This window comes from Dermacentor silvarum, chromosome 2, assembly GCF_013339745.2.
Source record: "Dermacentor silvarum isolate Dsil-2018 chromosome 2, BIME_Dsil_1.4, whole genome shotgun sequence".
NCBI classification, from domain to species: Eukaryota; Metazoa; Arthropoda; class Arachnida; order Ixodida; family Ixodidae; genus Dermacentor; species Dermacentor silvarum.
The window spans coordinates 128995769-129020463 of record NC_051155.1 but is presented as its reverse complement, the minus strand read 5'-3'; the positions used below and the strand labels follow the sequence as shown (position 1 = coordinate 129020463).

Genomic DNA, 24695 nt, shown 5'->3' with positions numbered 1-24695 from the left:
GTGTCGGTGGGCAGTAAGTTCGACGTAAACTTCATGATATAAACGAATGTCTGTGCTTTTCTGCGTTACATGGTGCTTACTCAATTTCGCGAAAATTATTGTGAAAGTTCAGGTCTCAAGGAAACTTTTCTTTTGTAATTACCAGGCGAAATGTGCGCACTCGGCACCTGGTGTTCCTGGTGGCGCTCATACTTGGTGCGAGCTTTCTGGCACTGATGCTGATCGTGACACTCCGAAAGGGACAGGACGACAATGGTCACGTGCTTGCGGTCGGTCACTTTGGCACGTACTATGGCACCAGGTCCGTGGTGTCCGGTGTGGCCGTGGGTGCTTTTCTGGGCGTGCCGTACGCCGACCCTCGCACTCTGCGCTTCGGAGCACCCGTGCCTTGGTATCGCGAGCAGGAGATGTTCGACAACACAGCGTCCGCACCGAGTTGCGCACAGGCGTCACCAAGCCTTGGTGAGGGGCCAAGTATTCGGGCAGTGAATTACTCCGGGCCATGCCTTTGCGTTTTTCTATGGCGAACTGTGGTTGGTACGTCTTTTAGCGGCATCCATTGAATTGTTTCTTGCACGTATTGTTTTATGTCAGTTTCACGGCACTCTTTTCATAGTTCGGCATGTGTACTGTTATTTGCCAACATCAGCCAACCCATCGAGCAGGGCAACAAGCTTAAAATTTGCTATACAGCTGGCCCTGATGCGCAGGATAGCTGCTTTGTTTCAATTTAGTTTTCTATCCTAGCATGATGGGGGAGGGGGTGACCGAACACGGGCGATTCATATCATTTTCTGTTTAGTCTACCTGCTGTACCTTGGCGGTTTTCTGAAGCTGATGCATGGATAAGCCATTTGATCGGAGTAAAGCGTATCTGGTACGGGCTTCACATCGAAAGAAAAGTGTCAGTCATCTTTTTTCTTCTGATCGCGCACAATGAAAAGTACGGAAAGCCTGCTGTAGTGGTAAACTCGATCCTTTGGTGCCTGAGTATTAGGACACCAGGACCTGATCGTGAAAGGAATTCTCGTTACGTTTACGTTACCCTGGAATTAATCACCCAGACTAAATATCGCTTCATGATGCCCAATAACAAAGAAGCCAGCCGTTTTTATCTCCTTCCTAAAATACATAAGGTTAAAAATTAAATTATGGGGTTTTACGTGTCAAAACCAGTTCTGATTATGAGGCACGCCGTAGTGGAGGACTCCGGAAATTTAGACCACCTGGGGTTCTTTAACGTGCACCTAAATCTAAGTACACAGATGTTTTCGCATTTCGCCCCCATCGAAATGCGGCCGCCGTGGCCGGGATTCGATCCCGCGACCTCGTGCTCAGCAGCCCAACGCCATAGCCACTGAGCAACCACGGCGGGTCATACATAAGGTTCCCGTAGAAGAAATATTTACAGCAGAAACCCCAGGCAGTAGTATCAAATAACACACCCACCCTGTCACTATCTAAATTTTTAAATCACCATCTGTCAAACATCCAAACCACCCTACCATCATTTGTTCAAGATACGCCGCACTTCCTTCGAATTATCGACTCTATTAACGCTAACCAAATTCTCTCCGACCGTGCTATTCTAGTAACTTTAGATGTTTCTGCTCTTTATACTAACATACCATACCCATGCGGGAAGGAATTGAAGCCGTGTCGAAGTGCCTCGCAATCAATCCTCAGGCACACGCTCCCGAAGTTTACCTGTCATTTCTAGAGTTAGTTCTTACGCTCAACTATTTTGAATCCGATTCTATTCACTACCTACAAACTTTCGGCACAAGCATGGGAACACCGTTCACTCCCACGTATGCCAACATTTTCATGGGACAGCTTGAAGCAAACCTGATGAAATAATATCCTCTAAAACCCCACACCTACATGCGTTACATTGACGACATATTCATAATATGGGAACACGGCATAAACGCGCTAAGCGACCTAATTAGCCATTTCAACCGCTTTCACCCGAGTATTAAGTTTACTGGTCACTACTCTCCTAGACAGATCAACTTCCTCGACACGATGGTTTACATAGAATATAGAAAACTGAGAACAACACTTTACCAGAAGGCTACGGATAGCCAGCAGTATTTAGACTACTCCAGTCATCACCCGCGACATTGCAAGCGAGGAATTTTTGTCGGGGAAGCGAAACGAATAAGAATCTGTAGCGACGTCAACGATTATATTCACCACCTAAATGACCGTAACGCTAGCGAAACGAAACCATCCACAAATTCCTCTCGACCAGGCTTATGACGTCGCGTCAAGATTAGAGAGGCAGTCGGCATTAGCTCAGAAACAACCTATACCAAAATCTGATAGACCACCAGCCTTTATAACAAAATATTCTAACGCCCTCCCACACATAAACAACATGCTACGAAAATACCACCCAATATTGACAAGCAACGAGCGTCTGAGAAAAGCGATCTCGGATGTACCAAGGGTTACCTATCGACGCAACAGAAACTTTAAAGACATGTCAGTGCATTCAAAAGTCAGCCAACATCATTCCCCCGTTATAAAAGCATGTTCTCGCCCCAGGTGCAAAACCTGCAAGCACCTTCAAAGTGACCTTAAAATTAAAAGTACCGCAAATGGCTACACACACGAAGTGAAAACTAGCTTTACTTGCACTAGCTCCGATGTAATTTATATGCTTGAGTGTTCCTTCTGTAAGAAGCAATATATCGGTGAAACGGGACAATCAATGAACATCAGGCTAAACGTACATCGCGCGGACACAGCTAAAAAGCTTCCCAAAGCCGTCGCCGAGCATTTCAACCAATCAGATCATAACTTTGATGAGTTAAACTGTACATACTACAGTCAAATTTTCGTTCTGCGCGAGACAGAAAATATAGAGAATAGTACCTCATTCATAAGTTCAATACATTGCAACCAATAGGCATGAACGTTTCAAAGGGAGCTTTAGAATGTATTCGCTATGCTAAATTGAAAGCATAGGCAACAGCACTTAGTTATTGTTCATTGAGTTGCTTAGTTGGTCTTTTTATGTTATTCGATTGTCAATAATAGTCCAACCTCCCTTTGCTTTCATTCAATCCTTTCGTCCTTTTATCTATTATTATTTATGTAGTTAAGGATGTTGCGCTGATTGACGAAGCAATCGCTATATTGGTTCCGCAGGTAGACTGGAAAGCAGCGCAGTGGGCAACAGCACCAAAAAGTCGCCGTGTGCAAAGGCAGACAAGGCAGCACATTACTTGGATGCTGAGCAAATGACTATGTTAACTTGCAGGAACAGCAGATTTGTCCACTTACTCGTCCTATCACACCTTACGCGGTTTATTGGTAGAAGCTTGGCCTTCACTTCAGTTACCGATAAGGAACCATTATCTGTCAAATTTGTGATATTGTCTTGCTAGCCATCTTCAAAAATTGAAATATTGCAAGTAAATCTCAAGGGCGCTACAGAAGCGTGCATATTTAGCATCTGGCGCTCGTGTAATGCACCGCTGAATTCAGATCAATTTTGACCATTTTTAAAAATGGATAATGGGAAAACAGAACATCTTGCCATGTGAAAGCTGTTCAGGCGGGCAGCGGGAAACATTAGCGGCCGCCTTTTCCTTCCGCGTAAAGCGTCTTTCAGCTTTCCGCTTCGACATATTCTTTAACGTAGGGGTCGGGCACACCTAGCAAATTGTGTAAGACAAGATTTATGGCACTGTCGTGTCCCACTGCCGACGCGAACGGTCCACGGATTGGGTGGCTTTCGCGGTTTTACTGCAGTCCGCCGATATTTTAAAGATGTTGGTACTGCAGTTTTAACTGAACAATCATGGTGTCTCCAAGGTGACTAACGAAGGATGAATACAGTATGGATGAATGGATACGTTGTCATAAAGCATATCATAAGGTACTGAGCTATGGGGCTTCTTGAAAGTAACCTATAGTGCCTGTCCTTGAAGCGAACTTCCTCAATTTTTGCTAAGTGAAAACACCTCTCTACTTTTTTATATGGCTATGATATTGATTTGGAACAGCAGTAGATGAAGACCGTGTCGGCATGACTGCATCAAAGAATGTGAGGAAGACAAACATCCACTTATTTATCACCATACCTGTAGTGTTTGGGCCAGCTTTGTAAATATATCTTAATAGCTTTGTACTTGAGCTACACGCTTAATTATAAAGCGTGATCGCCGATATCAGGCTCGATAAATATTACACATTTTCCTATGTTCTCGCATGTGTCTAAAATTTGTTTGACATCTGCTGCAGATGAGATGAATGCGAGCACATCGGAGGACTGCCTGTACCTCAACATCTGGGCTCCGGCCTGTGGATCTCGCCCATGCAGCGGCAATAGGACGGTCGTCGTGTTCATTCACGGCGGCTTTTTCCAGGCAAGGCTCGACCACATGAATCCCATGAGCAGTCCTACTTAGTTTTGCAGAACATTGCCTTGATTTTTAGTGAGTCGAAAGCCCTTTCTCGAATTTACGGTCGTGGCCGATGGAACGCGCCATGCGGTACAAGAGCCTGAGGCCGAATTACAAAGCTTTTCGCTCGTAAGTCGTCTATAGTCGGTGACAACCTACGAATTACATCTCCATTGGCTGCGCCGTCAGGTACGTCATTGTCTACGTCGGACGCAAGCGCGCGCGCCATTGGCAGTGCCGTTAGTGATGTCGTTCTCTGCGTCGTACCTGCTCTGCCCGCAACACCGGATCCTCGGCTCGCCGTTGTCGCATACGTTGCATATCTCGAGTTAGCTCGGCGTCGTGGTTAGCAGCATCCGCCCGCCATTGACGCTTGCGTTCCACTTCGCGATTTCAACGTGTACGTTTCGTCGCAGCCGAAGCCAATTAGCCGCTCGAGAAACTCCCGCCGAAAGCGGGCGTTGGCCCCGGCGAACGCGTTCCCACCATTGCCACGTTGACGTGGCTGTGCCCGCAACGCCGCCTCGTCGGCTCGCTGTTGTCGCATGCGTTCCATATCTCGAGTTAGCTCGGCGTCGCGGTTAGCAGCATCCGCCCGCCATTGGCGCTTGCATTCCACTAGAAACACAAACATGTACCTAAGGTGTCCTTTGCTCTCGCAAAGGACACCTTAGTTACTTCTTCGGAAGCATTTGTCTTTTATTTTGGGCATATAGCTATACTTCTAAAGTCATTGCAGTGAGAATATAGTGAAGAAACACACCCAGGAAGGAGTTTCGCACCCGTCCTTGGACGCATAGCGCCGCTCTCCAGTTCTATTTCATACAGCCTCAGATTCTCTATGTGTTCAGTAAGGATGTCGAGTCTAAAACAGGCACCGCAGCCACGCCATTCTACCATCCAAAAAGATTGCAATGACTAGTGACACATGACTCTGGCGCTAGTACTGGTATACTTGACTATTTTCTGGCCCCCTTTAGTAGGTATGTATCTGTACAAAGTAAACAAAAAAAATATAAGTATGGAAATAGGCATTGTCATTGAGTCGTATGGTAGTGCCAGTTGAGATCGCATTGTAAAGGAAAAACGTAAATCAGTATCCGAATTCCATTTTGTTTTGTCATGTTGCACTTTAAATGGATATATATTAGCGTATCTTCATGGTCACGACTTTCGCAGTACGCTCTTATATTTATTAATGCTCAAGAAACTGCGCCAGAGTTGCAAAATTTGCCCTGTTTAAATGCTGATGAGTTACTTGTGAAAACAACAAGTTAGGACATTTCTTTGTCTGGACAATAAAAAATAACAAACTAAATCTCTCTCTGCTAGATTGGTTAAGAATCACATGGAATATAGTATGCCTTCACTGGCTTAAAATAAAATGTTTGGTGTTCTGGCCCGCAGACGGGCAGCAACAACGACCCTCAATACGACGGCCGTGCCCTGGCCGCCTTAGGTGACGTTGTCGTCGTAGTTCCCAACTGGCGGCTGGGCGTGCTTGGATTCCTTAGCCTGACTGGGAACGACGACGTGCCCATCAATGCCGGCCTGCTGGACCAGGCCGAGGTACTTCGCTGGACGGCGAAAAATGTGGACGCCTTTGGTGGCAACAAGTCCGACCTTGTGGTCGTCGGCCATGGGTCCGGCGCCTCTGCTCTCGCTTACCACCTGATGTTGGGCCAGGGTCTGAGTGACGTCGCTCCCATCCTGAAGGTTGCTTTCATGAGCGAGAGCCCAATGACCAGGTGTGGTGTCTTCGTCCTGATATTGCGACTCGCGTACACTGTATAACTTAGCTGTGCCTGAGCCGGTATCATTGCTGGGTATTTCGTAGGGCTGTCTTTATCGTTTCTGCGAAAGATAATGATAAGAAGGTAGTAGGGTGAAATATGTGTAGTGTATCAGTGCTGTCTTGCAGCTCTGATTCACTTTTCACAGCGGAGCTGTTCAAGCCGGCCGTAATTTGTGCCGCGAGCCGCAAAACCTCGCCGAGATATGACGTCACTGCCTTGCCTAGCAACCCCTTACCAGCTGTGCGATAGCTTCGCGAGACTCCGCGCCTAGACACTGCGCGCAGCGCGTCTGCTCCGGTTGCCATAAACGTTCCGTGTAGCAGGTGTGAAGGCGGGGTTGCTAGTGTGCGGGCGGTATATAGTAGCAGCCATGGGGAAACCGAGGAAGAACCACACATCCCGAGGTCTTAAGAGGTTACTTTCCGGGAATTATGCCGTTTGGCCAAACAAGAATACAGTCGCCGGCGTCGAGTTGATCCTGCACAGAGAGCCGAGGAAGCCTTAGCCAAGCGACGGCACAGAGTCGAAGGTGCGCCTCGCGTCTCCTAGCTCCTGCAACGCTCCTTCGCTGCCGCGCCAGCGATGGCGTCACTGCGCGTTGCGTAGCGCAGCTTGCAACACCGACACTACGTTCCAATGTCGACACCGCGTTCCAGCAGACCCACTCTGTTAATGCGGTCGCCTTGCAATCACTTACCCAGCTTCGCCCAGCCATGTCATTGCTTCGCGACGCAATTCTTGATTTGTTTAGTCATGACAACACTTTGTGAAACTTGGCCATGGCGTCACACTGATTATAAAGATCATGTCGCCACGACGGCGACACACCCTACACTCGTAGACTTCGCACTGAGTAAATGTAACGTGGGACGACCAAAGAAATACAAGACTCCCGAAGAAGAAGCCGCTCAGCTAGAAGCTCGTCATGCCGCCAGCTGAGAACGAATGCGGCGATTGCGTGCTAATCCGGTGTATCACGCAGAAGCCGCTGCTGCTAAACACGCCAAGACTAGTAAAACCTGGAAGAAGCTAGATCGATCACCAGCTCCGCTGTTTACTCCAACCAAGTTCCTAATCATCCTAAACTATCGGTGCAAGTGGGACGACAGCCGCAAAGTCGGTATAAGCGGAATCTTTGGCAAGTACTAGTTTCTGAAAATGCTGCTAAGATTTAGAATTGCTATGAAAAATGTATATTAAGGGCATTTTGATTAGTTAAAACGTTATCCGGTTTGCCGTTTATTTTCTTGCACTGACTGATACGTCACGATCACGTCCGACGACATCCACGAGAGTTCGGTATCTTATTGCTATTTACTATAGAGGAAGCCACCATTGCTTACGAACTTCGCGCAGGTATCCGGTGCCGAACCGAGGCCGGGAGAGCGACTACAGCGAGTACGCGAACGCGTCGGTGCGACATCTGTGCGAGGAGGCAGAGCAGAATAAGTCGAGCTTGCTGACCTGCCTGCGCCGGCTTCCAGTGGAGGAACTCCTGCGAAGGCAGCGTGGAGATCCGCGAGAGCTGCCCCAGTTCTTTCCCGTGCTGCCCGTGATGTGGCCGACCACGTTGTGGAAAGAGCTCAAGGTTAGCCCGGTACGCTTCATGAGTGTCACTATGGATGACGCGGCATTTGGAAGATGCAGATTTCATAGAGGAAGACTTCATAGGTGTAAAGGGATAGCAGAAAGACTTCATAGGTATAGAGGGATAGCACGAAAGGTTCGAACCGTACCCGACGCGGAATTTTATCCAAAACTGAATGCGAGACCGAACCAATATTTATAGAACGTGCCTTAACCGGAACCAAACCTTAACAAACAAAAAATTGATAACAGTTGCCGGTTCAGCACGGAATGGTTCAAGCATAAAGGGTGCCCAAAAGTGTATATGGGTGCTCAGTATATAAGCGATTCTTCGAAATATGTAGGTTTCGAGTCTTCACATCCCACGAAAGCAGATTGTTACGAGTCCCCTGCGATTTACCATTCACGTGTGCGACAATGGGGACAGATCTAAGCAGAGACGCTTACACTTCTGAACTCAGTCATGTTATTTCTGTCCCTCGGCCGAAATATCGATTCAGGGGCTGCAGAGAATAACCGTTTTTGTTGAAGCTGCCAATTCAGCTTTTATAAGTCAGCTATCTACTATTACTGACAAGCCGTAAAATGAACATACCAGGATACACGGATGAAAAAATGATGTTGTTCTGGAAAAGGGAAAACGAATGAATTCATTAGTACAGCTTCTTGTAAGGATAACATTATGGTCACTAATTCGAATGCCTTCAACATCACAGTGCGCAGAAACACGGCGCTTAATGGCATGGGAAATTCGCGTTTTGTTTCGTCCATTCAAGTACGTTTGGCGCTTCCAAGCAGATAACAATGCTCTTTGATTTTTCAAAACATTCCTGGGTATAATGTGCGTGCTTTGGACTTTTTGGTCCGCTCTTAGTCAGCGCAACACTCTGCGCCACGTGCAGTTGTGTAGGAAAGAACGTCGCTCTATTTAACACAAACTATACTTGTTCATCGTTCAGAAGTATCAATGTCCCCACCTGCTCTTATATTAAAAAAAACAGACAAGTGAGCGAGATGTGAATTGTTAGCTTCATTATTCGCTATAGACTAGAAGTTTTGAGTTGTAATTTATGTAATACAATGTGAATGTGAGCTCTTTCCGACAACTGTAAAACGTACAAAAGGTGTACAAAAAATCCAGCATGCAACTGCACGACCGCTGTTCGCGTTGTCGGCATCTCAACACCCGGATCTACGTTGCATCCACATGGACCATTCTTTTAGCTTCATTCCAATACTATAGGGGAGTACAACAGTTCTTGCAGTGTACAGGGAAAAAAGGTTGACGGAAATCGACAGTCGTCCAAATAATTCTGGTTTCGCCGGACCGCTGTTGCGCAAACGATCTAATTCCGTAGCAAACACAAGGAGGAAGTAACTTACGCACAAACTTTACCAGCCCGTCTCCTGTTAGGCAGCCTCTGCATTCGCTCTACCGATTTAGACACAGATATCGGATACTCAACCCATCTCAACGTGTTTCGATCACTTAAAAAGAATGTGCTGCGCTTTCGTGCTGCCGTTAGCTATTTCAAAGAGCACCCCTAAATGCATTTGGCACGTGCCCTTCCTCTTTTTCACAACCTTTCAATGTCATCGTGCACGAAATGTGGTCGTATGGTATTACATTTGGTGCACGTGTACCAAATGATGTAAGCAAGCCCTTTAATGCCGAACAGACTCCACGAAGCTCTTTGTTTCACATTTTTTTACAAATTGTGAGTACATTCCATATTTTATTCTGCATGCGATTGTCATTTTCTGGTATAATTTTATCCAATTGAATGAAAAATTTGCGCTATTCAAACGCCCCTATAAATTTCTACTGCGGCTGTGGGCCAGGAAGCCCATTCATTCCTCCTCCTGAAAAAACCTGCGCATACGCCATGCGGACAACTCAACAGCCACTGTGCAGCCTGTAGTTTGCTGTTCTGAAGCGGTTCGCAAACCATTTCAGTGTTGCGAACCATTACGCAATTTTATTTCTGCGAACCAGAACTAAACCAGAACGAATCTGGAGTGCGTTGAAATCCGAACGCTAACCGAAGCGGTATTTCTTTATGTTCGGCACCATGAATAGAAGACCTCAGTCGGGTGCCAACGTACCACACAGGACTGTGCAAAATGCACAGTAGCCTTTTTGACAAATTGAAGCGAAGTTTAAGTTTTGATAGCTTGAACAACCGAATCATCAACATTGTATTGATATAATAAGTTATTTATGATTCATAAAATGTTGTTACAGTGCTCTAGTTAGTCGGCATTTTTCGAGTCCGCGTCCGTTAGCAAAAATGCAGGCATATCCTGGGGGCCGTGTGATGCCGGGCCCACCCGCGGCGAAGGTGAACCAGGCTTCCAGCACTCAGAAAATTGAAGGGAAAAGTGGGTACATTCCTTGGAATCACGCATACAACATATAGAACACCATTCGTTTCAATAAAACACAACCGCAAGACAAGCATCCGAACCACACATTTGATGACTATCCCACGAGAAATTCATAAGGGCGTTCTATGCCGCCTCTCGACGCAGGCGTCCGCGGCGTAGTGGTTTCAATATGGGCCTCTGTACTAGAGGTCCTATGTTCGGGTCCTGTAGTCGAACATTTTTAACAATGTTTACATATTTATTAAACACTACTTTGTAGAAAATGACGAGTTTACAAAGTCACGAAGCCGTTTGAAGCCAGAAGGACGAAGTTTAGGCAAATCCATGTACTTCCCATAATTCCCAAGCTGACTGAACCATCCCGATTGCAGCTCCCGGTACACAGTCCCGTTGCAGCAATGCTAGTGGGTAGGCCACACAGAGTTAGGGCTCCCGATGAACCACAACGACCTCAAAGCGATTATCACTACCATTGCTCTGAAGTAATATAACATTTTATACAACCGTCAGCAGGTGTATATCGGTATTGCACCAGCTTCGCTGGACAACCACTTTCGCAGGGCCGGCGAGTAAATTATTGCTTTTTGTCTGCACAAATCTGCTCTCGGTGGCCAGAAATGAATGCGCACGAGTTCCTTTCGTTTCCTTTGGTACGTAATGGTGTTTGGGCTTTATGGAGATAAATAGCCAGTAAAACACTGCACTCGCAGGTGCCTCGCAACGTGACGGTTCTGCTGGGATTCTCAGAGTACGAGGGGCCAGACTTGATGCACTTCTTCCAACGCTTCTTCCGCCTGGGCGAGGAGCGAGACCTGCGCGAGGTTGTGCGTTCCATCCTCGCGGTGCTTCGCTTCTCGTCCGCTGAAACCACGGCCATCCTGGAGCACTACCCTGAGGTGAGCTGTGCAGAGTTTGTCTGCCACTTTGGAACACAGTGGTAGCTCCTATCAGATGCACCCCCCTCTCAAGCCCGCTATCTATACTTGGTAGTTCAGATTATCGTAAAAGGAATTTTTCATTACGAGGCACTGAGATGAAATGGAAGGAAACTGAACGAAATTCACAAAGCTTATCATTCGCAAGGACTCAGGTTCGTAAAGGTTACTAAAGGCTAATAATTTAGGGAAGGTCTTCAGCTTCAGCGCTATTCATAAACACGACGCGCAATTGGTTCTTTTCATGGCAAGTCGTATCGAAAGTGTCGACGAGCGTGTTTTCCCTGTAAAGTTGACACTCGCCTATTTATGCACTTGCCGAAAGTTCGGACAGGCAAGTAAAGTGGAATGCCTCGCGAGCCGTGTGGAGATCTTCACTTGCAGGTCATAGGAGCGTGCGTCGGAAACAGCGTTAGTGGCATGTACCAATCTAAGTGCGCGCCTCCTATATCAAATCCTGAATTACTTTTGGAGTGGCTTCAATCAAGCCAACTTCGTGGGTTGGGTCCGGCTGCAGCTGCGGTCTGATGGAGACTGGTTCACTTTTTATTACCAGATTCGATAGGAAACATGACTTTGGAGAGATTGCTCACTTAGGTTGACTAGCACAGTTGCGAGCGCAAGAATGATTCTATAATTGTTTTATCTGCTTGAAAGCGATATTCACTCCCATAAAATATTCATTGAGAAATAACAGTGGTCCAAAGAAAGAACGACGCTGGAGCCAACGCTTCGACAAGGTGTTTTCTCTTGGCTACAATTATGTGATGTTGAAAAGATGGTGACCATGATGGGTTTCCGGCTCGGGAACTCACTTACAGTTGGTGCAGCAAAAACAATAGCCTTTGATATTGGTTTCTGTTACTCTTACGGAGTCGTCGCTAAGGTGGCTCGACACGGCGGCTCCGGAAGTAGACACCTCCCATTGTCGAAACTGTGGCTCCAGCGATCTTACATGTTTGCCCGCCGTTGATCACTTCAGGCTTCCAATTTCTTGTGAAGTTCTGCCTTGTTATTATTCTATTCAGATCCGTTACTTCACGGTGGAAGGCTCTCGCGTCGTTAATGTAAGGATACTAGTAATGCAACTGACGCAACTGTCAGCGGAATGAATCGAGCGCACACGGACGACGCCGATAAACACGAGAAACGAGCACAGATCGCGCTGCCGGAGTGCATTCACTCTGTCCATATACGTGAATAGACACTCCAGTTCCGGTACATTAGCATATCACAAGGAGCTGCTCACCGACTGTATACGCGTGCACGGGAATCGGTATACGTCCCGATGCTTCTGCACTGCAGCTCTTTTTCACTCTTATAATTTATATACAGAGCACAACTTTATCTGATCCGCTGCTTTCCCAACTTTTGTTACGAGTGCGCATTCAGGATAGCGCTCACAATGATGGGCTGTCACCATAGAGTTTTATGCTTGACTGTTTTACCAGAACGACAATATTTCTGGGTTTAATCCAGCCGTACACACAAAATTACTCCTCGAGGTCACTCGGGCAACGATTTCCAAATGGAGGCGTTGAAATGGCAATGCAAGGGCGTTTCAGGACATAAATTTCGCTTTTTTTTGGGTCACTGTACTGGTATTGCGTCCACACGAATGCGTCTTTGCGTCCTGGTTGGTGTGCCCACTATATTAGCTTGAATGACTAGCAAAACCATAGCTATACGTGTGCAATCGGGCTTAGAACAGTTACAGGGGTGCCGGTAGCTGGCAGACATTATCGAGCCTATTGATATAAACAGACCTAAAATTCAATGGAGTGATCGTGCATTTGTGAGAAAACAGCAGAGAGAAACACGCAAGCACACACAAAAACACACACACAAGCATGTACACACGTACATGCTCGTGTGTACGCACTTACACAAGCAAACAGAGAACGTGTATCAACGAAGTCATCAGTAAGGAGTACTTTACCAAGCAGATGATGAGCATGTAACAATTATGTCGTTACTGTTACATTGCACCAGATTACATGTGGCGGTACGTAACACACGCCAATGAATGTCAAAAGACAAGAAGGTAAACTTTATGTGTACAGGTTCACACTCTCGCGCGATGCCGCACACAGGCGAAGTGTTTTTGGAAGGAGCCCAGTTTATTTAGGTCGTGTTTCTGCAACTGGAAACATGTTTTGCGGGACACATATTGTTTTTGGAACTTCGTAAACTCTTCTGCAAATGGCGTGAATCGAAAATATACCGGGTATGTTAGGTTGTCGTTAACAGATGCATTAAAATCGCCTGTAGAATTTAGTACCGAATATAGTTATTGGTCATGATGATGAAGTTAGGAAATTTGTAGGCGCAAATGCGCTATAGCGCAAGACAGGGGTAATTGGAGATTGCAGGGAGAGGCCTTCGTCCTGCAGTGGACATAAAATATAGGCTGATGATGATGATGATGATAGTTATTGAGCTGGAATACTCGAAAAAGTATACATTCGTTACACTGGAAATCAATACGCATAATTGTATAACAGAAAAATTTCACTAATTAACTCTTTTACTAATTACTTAAGCCCACATATTGGAGTACACGAATAGAAGGAATTGATTTTGCAAGTCACGGTTACTCGGGACGAATTATTAAACTAGCACCAGTTTTGAAATAAGTGCAGTCAAACTGCTCACACTTACTTTTTTAACAAAGCGCATTTTTATACACTGAAGCTTCAAAGTAACTGGAACACCAATGCACTTCGTCGCAAACTTTGGGAACGCATATCTCGAAACTGGTGTCAACCTCAAAATTCATTGCAAGTGAATAGACTGTAAAATTTATCGGATAGAATTAATAAATTGCAATATGTGGCGTCAGGTAATTAGTTCAAAAGTTAATTAGCAAAAAATCCTTATTAGTCAAATATTCACTTCGATACCTTATGCAAATAATGTCTGCCTCTAGTTCAAGAAGTAGAATTCTGCAACATCTCACAGGTGATCTTTTAAAAACTCTGTTAACTATAAAATGAAAACACCCCGCATATATCGTTTTAAATGCGAGGCATTTCTTGGCGAACATTTGTTAGCTACTTTGATATCAATCTATCTAGCCGCCTACCACTTCGTGCTGTCATGGTAATTTCGTTAAATTGGTATCTACCAAAATTTTCATAGTATGACAGGAGTGTATGACGAACATAAGTGATAGGTCATGACATAACTGTCCTGACATGCGTGTCATGCAGGTCATGACAATGACCCAGCAAGAAACATTAACACTCAAAAACCACTGAAATGGGTTAAGATGTGGGTACTAAGTGAAGGAAACACTAAAGGACGCTAGTAGAAGTCATAGTCATGACCATGACTGAGCAAAACTGACAATGACTCAGGAAAAAAAGATTAACACTGAAAAACCACTGGATTCGTTTGGGACGTGGGCACTAAGTGAAGAAAAAACACAAGGATGCTGCTAGAAATCGTCGTCATCAGCATGACTCAGCATAAATGACAATGACTCAGCGAAAAAAAATAACACTCAAAAACCACTGAAATGGGTTCGGACGTGGGTACTAAGTCAAGGAAACACTACAGGATGCTGGTAGAAGTCATAGTCATGAGCATGACTCAGTAAAATGACAATGACTCAGTGAAAAAAGATTAACACTCAAAAATGTCACAGTTTCGCCCTAAGGGCGAAGCAATGAATGCGATAGCAACACAGCAATGTGATACGAAGTAAGGTGAGCGGCTTTGGTAGCAACAACACGCAGAACTGTCGTCGACGCCATCGGCGTTTTGCCCGCGTTAGCTCAAAATGCGTGCGGCGTTGGTGACTGTTGCTGGAGCCTCTGATATAAATAGGCACTTGGTGCCGCAGCTAAACGTCGGCTCCCTTCCCTCCCCCTCCCCCACGGCCTCTCGCGCGTCTGAAGAAGGCGCGTTTGCTCTACATATATGGTGATTGTAAAGGAGAAAAGAGACGCCTACTTCTGCAGCCCTTAAGCGAGCACGGCGCAGAACGCGCGTTTGTTCTCCGCCGTGCGTTCACTCCCCGTGAAAGACGCGCCCCTCGCGCCCTTTCACTCGCACATACAGCGTGCGGCGCGCGGCGACGATTTCATCTCCAAATGACGTCATACGGAACCTCACGGCGACGGCGACGGCGACGCCGACGGCAGAAATCTGCTTTTGAGTGTCCATATAATTGCTATCGCAATAAAACCACTGGAATGGATTTGGACGTGGGCACTAAGTGCAGGGAACACTAACGGACGATGGTAGAAATCATAGTCATGAGTATGACTCAGCAAAAATGATAATGACTCAGCAAATAAATATTAACGCTCAAAAGCCACTGAAATGGGTTCGGACGTAGGTACTAAGTAAAGGAAACACTACAGGAGGCTGGTAGAAGTAATAGTCATGAGCATGACTCAGCAAAATGACAATGACTCAGCGAAAAAATATTAACACTCAAAGATCACTGGAATGGGTTCAGATGTTGGCACTAAGTGAAGGGAACACTAAAGGACGATGGTAGAAATCATAGTGATGAGAATGACTCAGCAAAAATGACAATTACTCAGCGAAAAAATATTAACACTCAAAAGCCACTGAAATGGGTTCGGACGTAGGTACTAAGTACAGGAAACACTACAGGAGGCTGGTAGAAGTCATAGTGATGAGCATGCCTCAGCAAAATGACAATGGCTCAGCGAAAAAATATTAACACTCAAAAACCACTGGAATGGCTTCGGACGTGGGTACTAAGTGAAGGGAACACTAAAGGTTGATGGTCGAAGTCATAATCATGAGCATGACTAAGGCTTTCGCCTTCGGTGTAGCACAAGGGACTCCTGAGGACTCATGACATGAATGTCATGTCATGCGTGTCGTGTAGGCCATGAAAGAGCCGCCTACGTCTTCGTACTCTCATGGTCGTTTGGTTAACTTGGTAGGCTATCCGCCCTCTGCTACGCATAACATCGATTCCCACAGGGCATGGGATCTGCCGGCTTTTTTGAAGCTGTCTTTACTATAGGCGGCTCTTTAGCCAGTATTCTTACGTCTATGAAAATTAGACAAATTTGGAGCACACCGTTTTTCCAGCACGGTTTAGCACCCATGAAAGTTTTGCACGAAGCGAGAGTTAACGAGAATCCTGATCAAAGAAGGCCTCAGCAGTATAATATTGGTTCGGAAAGCTAGTCCGTATTGTGTTACCTAAATATTTTAAATAACTTATGGGGTTAAAGTGACAGAACCGCGATGTAATCATGGGTCACCTCATAGTGGGGGACGCCGGAAATTTCGACCACTTGAAGACCCAGTACACGGAACATGGTGAGGACCCAGCACCTCGGCGGGTATCGTTTCACTCCAGCCGAGCATAATATTTGTATGTTGTGGAGAAAATTGACTTTTGAACAGCGATTGCTTCCAACTCGTTGATGTTAGCTGATACCCAATGTATACGAACAAACGTCCATACTCACAAAACGTTCTTACGTTACAATGGCTTATATAGAAAATTTCATCCAATCTGAATCTTGACACAGGATATGTATTTATAGATGGCCTTCAATGGCAAAGAGCACTTACGAGCAAAAGCGTGTGCGAATTGGGACCCAAAGGCTGCAGCTGACCGATTCAGTAGCTTACGAGATCGGTACTACCGTGTTTACTGACACACTGAAATAATGACTCATACGACGCTTCGTTGTTGTGGTAGTGTAGCGCCCGTGAGCCTCATGGTTATACAGGCGTGGTCATTTCCTGAAAATAATATCTGCTCAAAATGCTACGCGGAGCAAATGAGGAATTAAAACGCATTCTACAAGCATGCACGTGGCTTCTTAAAAAATGAACTGGGTCTAAATTATCGCGCAAGCTTATGATGAAAAAGCTGAGTGGTCACAAGCCATGGTTTAAAATTAATGAGCACCCAAACGTGAAGTAACAGTGGCGTTTGACGCTGACACGAAGCTACATAGCGTGCTAACATCTGCAACCGAGTCTGATCGAAGGAAACAGCTGGGGGCCCGTAAAGCCCGTGTACTGTCTGCACCGATCGAGCCGCTAAACTCAATATGGTAATTAAGTCCCCTGGAGGGCGAAGATTGAAAGAGCTATTTATTTTATCCAAACACTTTTTTGCGTTACCTACATACCTGTCAGACAGGCACATTAAGCTCACCAAATGTATGGAACCATCGAAATAGCTACTCCTCCAATATGTGTATTGCTTTTCGTGTACTGCACGTTTGTGTTGTTAACAGGGACAGTATAATAGTGGCGCTAAATGTGACGCTAAATGTTCTGTGCGTTATGCGCAGAAACTATAATGAATGTGTGCTTTGCGGTGCATGCTCCGCGCTGCGGTGTATGAACAGGGCGATGCGAACACCAGCTGGGTCGAGCAGCTGTTGTCCGACCTGCTGGCCGTGTGTCCGGTGCGCTTCTACGCTGAACGCCTGCGCGCCTCGGGCAACACCGTGCATGGCTACGTGCTGCATTGCAAGAACGTAAGCGGACCGTGCATCCAACCGCCAAGGGACTACGCCACACGGCTGCTTTTCGGGTCCCCTCTGGTGCTGGACACGTCGTCTCCGGAGGAGCAGGCGCTGAGCCAACGTGTGATCGGGCGTTGGGCGCATTTCTTCAAGACTGGGTGAGTGGACGGGATGGGGACGGGGGGGGGGGGGGGCGCCAGGGGCGGGGCTCTTTGCGTGTGTTGCTGTTAATTTCCCAATCGTCGTAACAGACAGTAGTGGCGTATACATGAATGATGACGAGTGGCGTATCTAAACGCACTTCTAGCACATCACACCCATGCAATGTGCGGCAATGGTCTAGGCAGGGCGAATCGCATTATTGCAGCAGGAGAGGGTAGTTTGGAATAAAGTAGGTTGTCTCGCGCGGTGAATGTAAAAGTTGGCGTACCTCATAAAGGGAGAGGAGAGAAAAATTAGACGGATGTCGCCGTGTACTATACTCCATTTGCCCGCGGAATGCAAAACGCCGAAAACAGCTTTCGGCTTTTTCCAGAGAGAGTTGAATGCGTTAGGGGCGCGCTTCGATATAAAAGCGCTGTTCGCTCATGCATGACGCGTTAAAGACAATGCTATCCCAGTTGAAGGGCTGCTCACGTGTTTTTTTTTTTCTTTTGTCGTATTTATATGTCCTTTATTTCCTGATGCGAAAAAAAAGTGATTGCGAAACAGGTTGGAATTTAAATACGAATTGAACGTTTCCTAAAGCCATTTGCAATTTCCTCGTTAGAAATTCGTCTCTACTTATGGGACGTGTGGAATTAGTAATTGGTGTAATTGCGCAACTGAATTCAGAATGCAAATGTTTTGCGAGGCTGTGCGAGCGTATACCTTTAGTCGCATCCTTCTAGAGCGTAACGTGCTATTTCTAAATCTTCGATAAAATGTAAATATCGATAAAAAATATAAATAGCGATAACCGTAGATTTAGAGAAATTCAAAGCTTTCTGCTGCGTGGATCGCCCAATGTTGCCTAGTGACCTGGAAGATGAAATTATGCGCTGAAAGCTTTAGTGACTACTGTGCAAGAGATGATCTGCGCTGCAATTCTTATTTTACTTAGGACAGTATTAAGAAGCTTCTGTCACAAATGCACGAAATAACTCAAGACAGAATTATATAAACAGAAAGTGCTAGATCCCAGCAGGAAACAATTCGGAACTTAACGAAGACAGCTGCAGTAGTGCGTGAATCCACAGTGAACTCATTCTCACTTGTTCTTCTTTTTTTCTGGGGTTTTACGTGCTAAAACCAGTTATGATTATGAGGCACGCCGTAGTGGAAGGCTCCAATATAATTCTGACCACCTGGGGTTCTTTATTATGCACTCATTTGAGCCTCCTGGTAGAGTGAGGCGATCGCTTCAGTCGCTTCATCAGAAAACACCGCCTTAGATCTGATTGCTCCGAGTGCGATTTTCCTTTAGTTACCACATTAGACAGATTGGAACAATACTGGCCCAGACAGACGTCTTGCATCACAGGAACAGTGAGTATACAGTCGAATAATTACTTCATAACCAAAAAAGCCAATGCAGCATCGAAGAAACGGATTCTCGACGTACTTTGTTTGCCAAAAGTTTATGATCTACGTTGCCTGGGACCGCCATGCGAAATACAGGCTGTTTACGGGAGATTTTTTTACGCTAGGCTTGCAACACCTATGAGGATTAAATATAGCTCTCGTACCCGCTATCTATGAGGTCTGGAGCGCTAGCACTACGAGACTATTACCACACATCCTAACAGCATAAACGTAAATGAGGAAGTCGCAGATTAGGCTGTATACTTTTGATAAAAGCTGTACATGTTCGCAATCGCCTGTCTCTCACAGGTCGCTGATACATCCCAAATCCCAAAGGGTGTGTTTGAGAATGTTTTCTGCATATTTCGTGTACGTAACATCAAAATTGGATATGAGTGAATGAAATAAAATTTGTTAGTACCCTCGTCTCAATTTAGTTTTCTTTGAATGCAGATGGCTCGCTCCGCCAATGGGCTCAACGAAGGAAGGAGGCATTGATATGGACATAATGTCGCTAACGCACCCTACGGCGACATGGGCACCGGACCTGCGTAGAGAAGAGTGCCACAAACTCCGGCCCTACTTCTCAGCTTTTATGGAGTGATTGATGAGAGAAGCCATGGATTGGCTGCCATTTGTGTACTTGCAGTTATAATTGCAATAACTTTACTAGTTATCTTATGCTGTTTTTTTATCGCGTGGTCATTTGCAGAAGCGTGTGACTTCCACTAGCCCGTTATTTGAACTTTTGCGCTATATGCCACAATGCTTAGTTTGTTTTGTACGTAATTTGTATGCGAGAATTTGCTCTTTAGTCCAACACTTGCAGAAATTATTGAACTGGTCAGCACGTTGGTACTCGTATACTTCTGATTTATGGGCTCTTTGAAATAGGAGCGCTAGTTTTTGCTCGTATACGTGTGCATCATCGACTGACCAAGGACTGTTCGCAGAACTTGTGACGCTGGGCCATTGCAGGGGAGCAGCATAGCTACCTCGCCCTTGAGAGGATTTAAACGTTGACTGGACCTGCTTTCGTACTAGCATCGCCGGCAGAGGCCAAACAATGCACAAAACTATTATGTACAACTGCGGTATTTGCATCACACAACTCCGACACTGAAAGTTCAAGCTTTAAGGCATTCGATGCACTGTGGAATTCAGCTTAATAAAGTCAAGTAACCGTGGTTTGGTCTGCTGTAGTTTTTAGGAGATGAAGACATAGCCAATGAGTGGGACCAATTGACAGATTCGTCTCAGGCCGTTGTGTTGGGGAGTGGGCGGCCCGGTGCGGCATGGTGCTTTGGATGTTTCATAGGCTGCGGGCTTGTGTCCCGTTCCATCTCGCTGTGCGCATTGACTTGTTAGCTCGTCCGAGCTGTGCTTCAGAACAGGGACAAGCTTTCATAGGAATTGGTAGAACACGAAAGTGAAACGTGTCTTCATAGAAGCTGTTGCCTGTTTGCTTCATGAACTCACGGTACACTGCAGCGAAAGGCGCACAATCTGCGGCACGGCGACCGTGTTGCGTGTGTGCTTCGCGCGCGGCGTTGAAATGCGCCAGGTACGTGTCTCAACGTGCTGACTTGCTCGCGAGAAATTGATAAGGGAGTTCTATTCCGCGTGTCTTCGCATGCGTCCGCGGCGTAATGATTTAAATGTCGGGCTTCTGTTCTAAGGTCCTGGGTTCGAATCTTACCTTCGGATAGTATTAATAACGTTTATGTTATTATTTATTACACAGTACGTCGTTGGAAATGACGAGTTTACAAAGGCATGAAGCCGCTTACACTGGGTTCATTATTCTGTGGGTACACCGCGTTGGAGTCTCCACTGCGCTTTGACTACCGAAGCGCTCTGTGTGGGCGCTCGTTAGTGTCACTTTTGTGCCCGCAAAGAGAGGGAAAAAAATAAAAGGGGAAAGCCTGCTCCATAAAAAAGTGGTCGCAGTTTCACCTGAAAGGCGAAGCATCAATTGCGATAGCAAACTTGTAGAGAGCTATACGGAGTAATGATATTAGCTTTATCAGCTGTATAAACTTGGACATGCAGCAGCATCGGCAACACGCAGAACTGTTGTCGACGCCATCGGCGTTTTGCCCGCGTTCGCTCAAAATGCGTGCGGCGGTTGGTGACTGTTGCCGGAGCCTGTGATATAAATAGGCACTTGGTGCCGCAGCTAAACGTCGCCTCCCTTCCCTCCCCCTCCCCACGGCTTCTCGCGCGTCGGAAGAAGGTGCGTTTGCTCTCCTATATTGGTGATTGTAAAGGAGGAAAGAGACGCCTACTTCTGAAGCCCTTAAGCGAGCACGGCGCGGAACGCGGGGTTTGTTCTCCGCCGTGCGTTCACTCCCCGTGAAAGACGCGCCCCTCGCGCCCTTTCACTCGCACACACAACGTTCGGCGTGCTCCCTCAAGGGCTGCAGAAGATAGCGCCAACCTTTCCCTTTCCCTCAAGAACCACTTACCTACCGGCGACGATTTCTTCTCCAAATGACGTCATACGGAACCTCACGGCGACGGCGACGGCGACGGCGACGGCTACGGCGACGGCGACGCCGACGGCAGAAATCTGCTTTTGAGTGTCCATATAATTGCTATCGCAATAATAGGTAAAGCAGGCATAAAATCAACAAAAACAAAGAAAAAGGGGTCGCGCAGGCAAGCAAGAAAAGTTAGAGGAAAAACCATTTAATGATTAAAAAAATCTGAGGCTAGCCGACAAGGTGACAGCCGCATAAAGCTGTAGATGTATCACAGGAAAGAGAAAAAGCCAGAGCGTAGTCTCACGACTGCTACATGAGTAGTAGGTGGTCTATATTTTTTCGGGAAGGGATGCGCAGTGATCCGCGGGCGGCCATTTTGCAGGTACAACGCCACCCGTGCTGAGATGTGAGCAGAGCAGGAGGTGGCCAGTCCGATGTAACTGTAGTTGTAATGCTGCAGAAAATGCTTTGGCATAGAAAAGAAAGTGACATAAATACAAAGTAAGTAAATGCAGTAAAATAACTGAGGCTAGAATGAAGAAAAGAACCACAAAAGAACGAAGAACGGCAAGGGGACGAGGTGAATAATGTAAATGAAGCATCCAGCTTGAGCCAGCTAGCATGGGGAAACCCCGCCATGGTTGCCTTAAGCAGTGTAGATGACAAGAAACAAACATGCAAAGGTAACGTGAGGTGGTGGAAAGAGATGAAAACGAGATGAATTATTAGGCGTCTGGGGAACAGGAAAGGGGCGGCAGAAGGAAAGGATAGAACAGAACGAACGTTATTGTCACGGTGCACTAATTCGCTTCACCGCATCTGGATGGCGGCACGTCACATCCGTTACATTCGTTGCAGGAAGTCATTCGTGAAAGCCGGCATAAAACGCTTTCGTGTTAAACTCCGGAACAATATATTTTGCGATGACTGTCAACGTTAATGCGATCAGCTTTCAAGTAATGTCGTGAAACATCATATTGCTGTAGACACCTTAATTTAAAATCTGTAGTGGCCTTTCTGGGATTTCTGTTTTTTCGCTATATGCGGCATACGCAGTCTCCTCGATCGGCACACAATGGTACGTCATGACAACGGCGGCATAATCGCCATTCTATGTCGGCATCATGATTACGACGGAATGACAACCAAAAAATGACGTCGCTGTAACGACGACGGCATGACGAGAATGAGATGACATCCTTGAAGAGATGACGATGGTAACGATGGCATGGCGACAACAGGGTGGCGATAACTGTAAGACGACGATAGCGTGACAATGGCGGCATGACGATAGATAGATTACTAATCTGGAATGATGATGACCATGATGGCATTACCACCACCAGCCGTTACCTAGAGGTCCAAGCTAGTATAAAACTTGGGTCCCTTGGTCGGAATGAGAGGCTAGGTGGACAGTTTCATAGACAAATAGACTCAAAGTGCTTGAAGTAGGCAAGGAATGTAATTGCATAAAACTCCAAGTCACTGGTGAGATGCAAAGCAGATCAAACGCAATTGCTGGAACGTACATTAAGCCTAGCTTTCCTTTAATGGTGTCACAGAAATGTGCTATTAATGCAATGACACAATTGCAGTGATAATGCTGGGAGTGCATGTTCGAAACCTTAAACAAGCCCGTTAACACCATTATTTCACATTGCTTTGAGAAATGCCACAGAAATCATTTTGTGCAAGGATCGTTGCTGAATACGGCACGAGCCGTCCAGAACGCTTCACTCCCGCCACTAAGCCCTCGACGATGTTCGAATCGACTTTGAATGCACCTTGCCTTATGAGAAAAAAAAAAACAAATTTGATCTGTTATCACCTGCTCTTAAGCAACTGTCTCTGCTCGTTTTGCACGAGTAGGACACCGCCATGTGCTCGTTTATTCTGATGGCTCAGCGAATGGTTCGTCTGGAGCCGCGCTTCTTCCAGTGATCGCCACTGCCGTCCGCTTCAATACATGCCACTGGACTCCATAGATGACTGTGGAACTTCGCGCTGGAGCTCGTGTCGTCAACCAAGAACATCAAAGATGGTCGACATTCAGCGACTCGAAGGTAGCGCTTCAGTCTTGCCTATCCGCCAGTGCCACGGACGAACTGGCACCTGAGATCAAAATAAAAATTATTTATGTCAACGCATGCACTGGAAACCTAGGAAGGGGGGGGGGGAGGAAAACGTTTTGACGCTCATACATGAAGTCTATTATTGAAGTTTAATGTTATTCGCTACAGCAGGAATACAGATAAAGGCATTTCCTTAGGCACTGCTGTCGTGAGACTGTGCGCCACATGGTGCGGCACTTCGATGCCTATCTCTGTTTTTACAGTTTCCCGCATTTGCATTTATAGTCTTCCGTATACTGAGTACATGCAAAACAGCAGAAAATGCCGGGTACTTTTTAGTGCGATTAGCATCCATTGCCTATTTTAGGTCCTTCTGAGTCCATTCGTATTCGTTATTTCATTGCCGTCTATACGTCGTCAGCGCTGATTCCTCATCATACAGGACACCGGAGAATCGAAGTACACCCCTCGTATCACGCTCAGAAATATCATGCTCTTATCACGCTTGGAAATTTCCAACGTTTTTTTTTTTCATCTGAGGAACATCAAATTTTTCGCCAAATCGTACATACACTTAATTCCAGTGAATCTGAAATTGATGTATTTTGCACTTTTTTATGACCCTGCGAAACATGGCGAACAAAGGCCTTATGACATACTTGGGTGCTTTAATACGTCATTTTTCCAGAATGGCTGTAAGTACACTGATTAGGCAATTATGATTCTTCACTCAGAACCTGTGCTCTACTTCAGCAAAATATAAACACCGTGCCCCGCATAGGTAACCGAGGAGACCGGGGAATCGCAGCTGCATGTCGAGTACACCGAATGATTTTTTGGACGCACATGGGTGTACAGTAATTACTTTAAATGCACATAATTAGCCTACTTCCTACAAGCTTTCCGTACACTATCTCATAGAGTTTTCCCCAATCCCTGAAAAATATGAGATCTCTGCAGTTCTTGGT

General features: G+C 46.1%; 1 protein-coding gene across 1 annotated transcript; it reads left to right on the top strand.

Moving 5' to 3' along the window:
* Window positions 1–215: 215 nt before the first annotated feature.
* LOC119440370 (cholinesterase) lies at window positions 216–19773 on the top strand. The gene is made up of 7 exons (XM_037705284.2): window positions 216–462; window positions 4258–4382; window positions 5826–6166; window positions 7571–7802; window positions 10900–11085; window positions 17487–17764; window positions 19623–19773. The coding sequence occupies exons 1-7, from the start codon at window positions 216–218 to the stop codon at window positions 19771–19773; spliced, it is 1560 nt and encodes a 519-aa protein (XP_037561212.2).
* Window positions 19774–24695: the final 4922 nt, after the last annotated feature.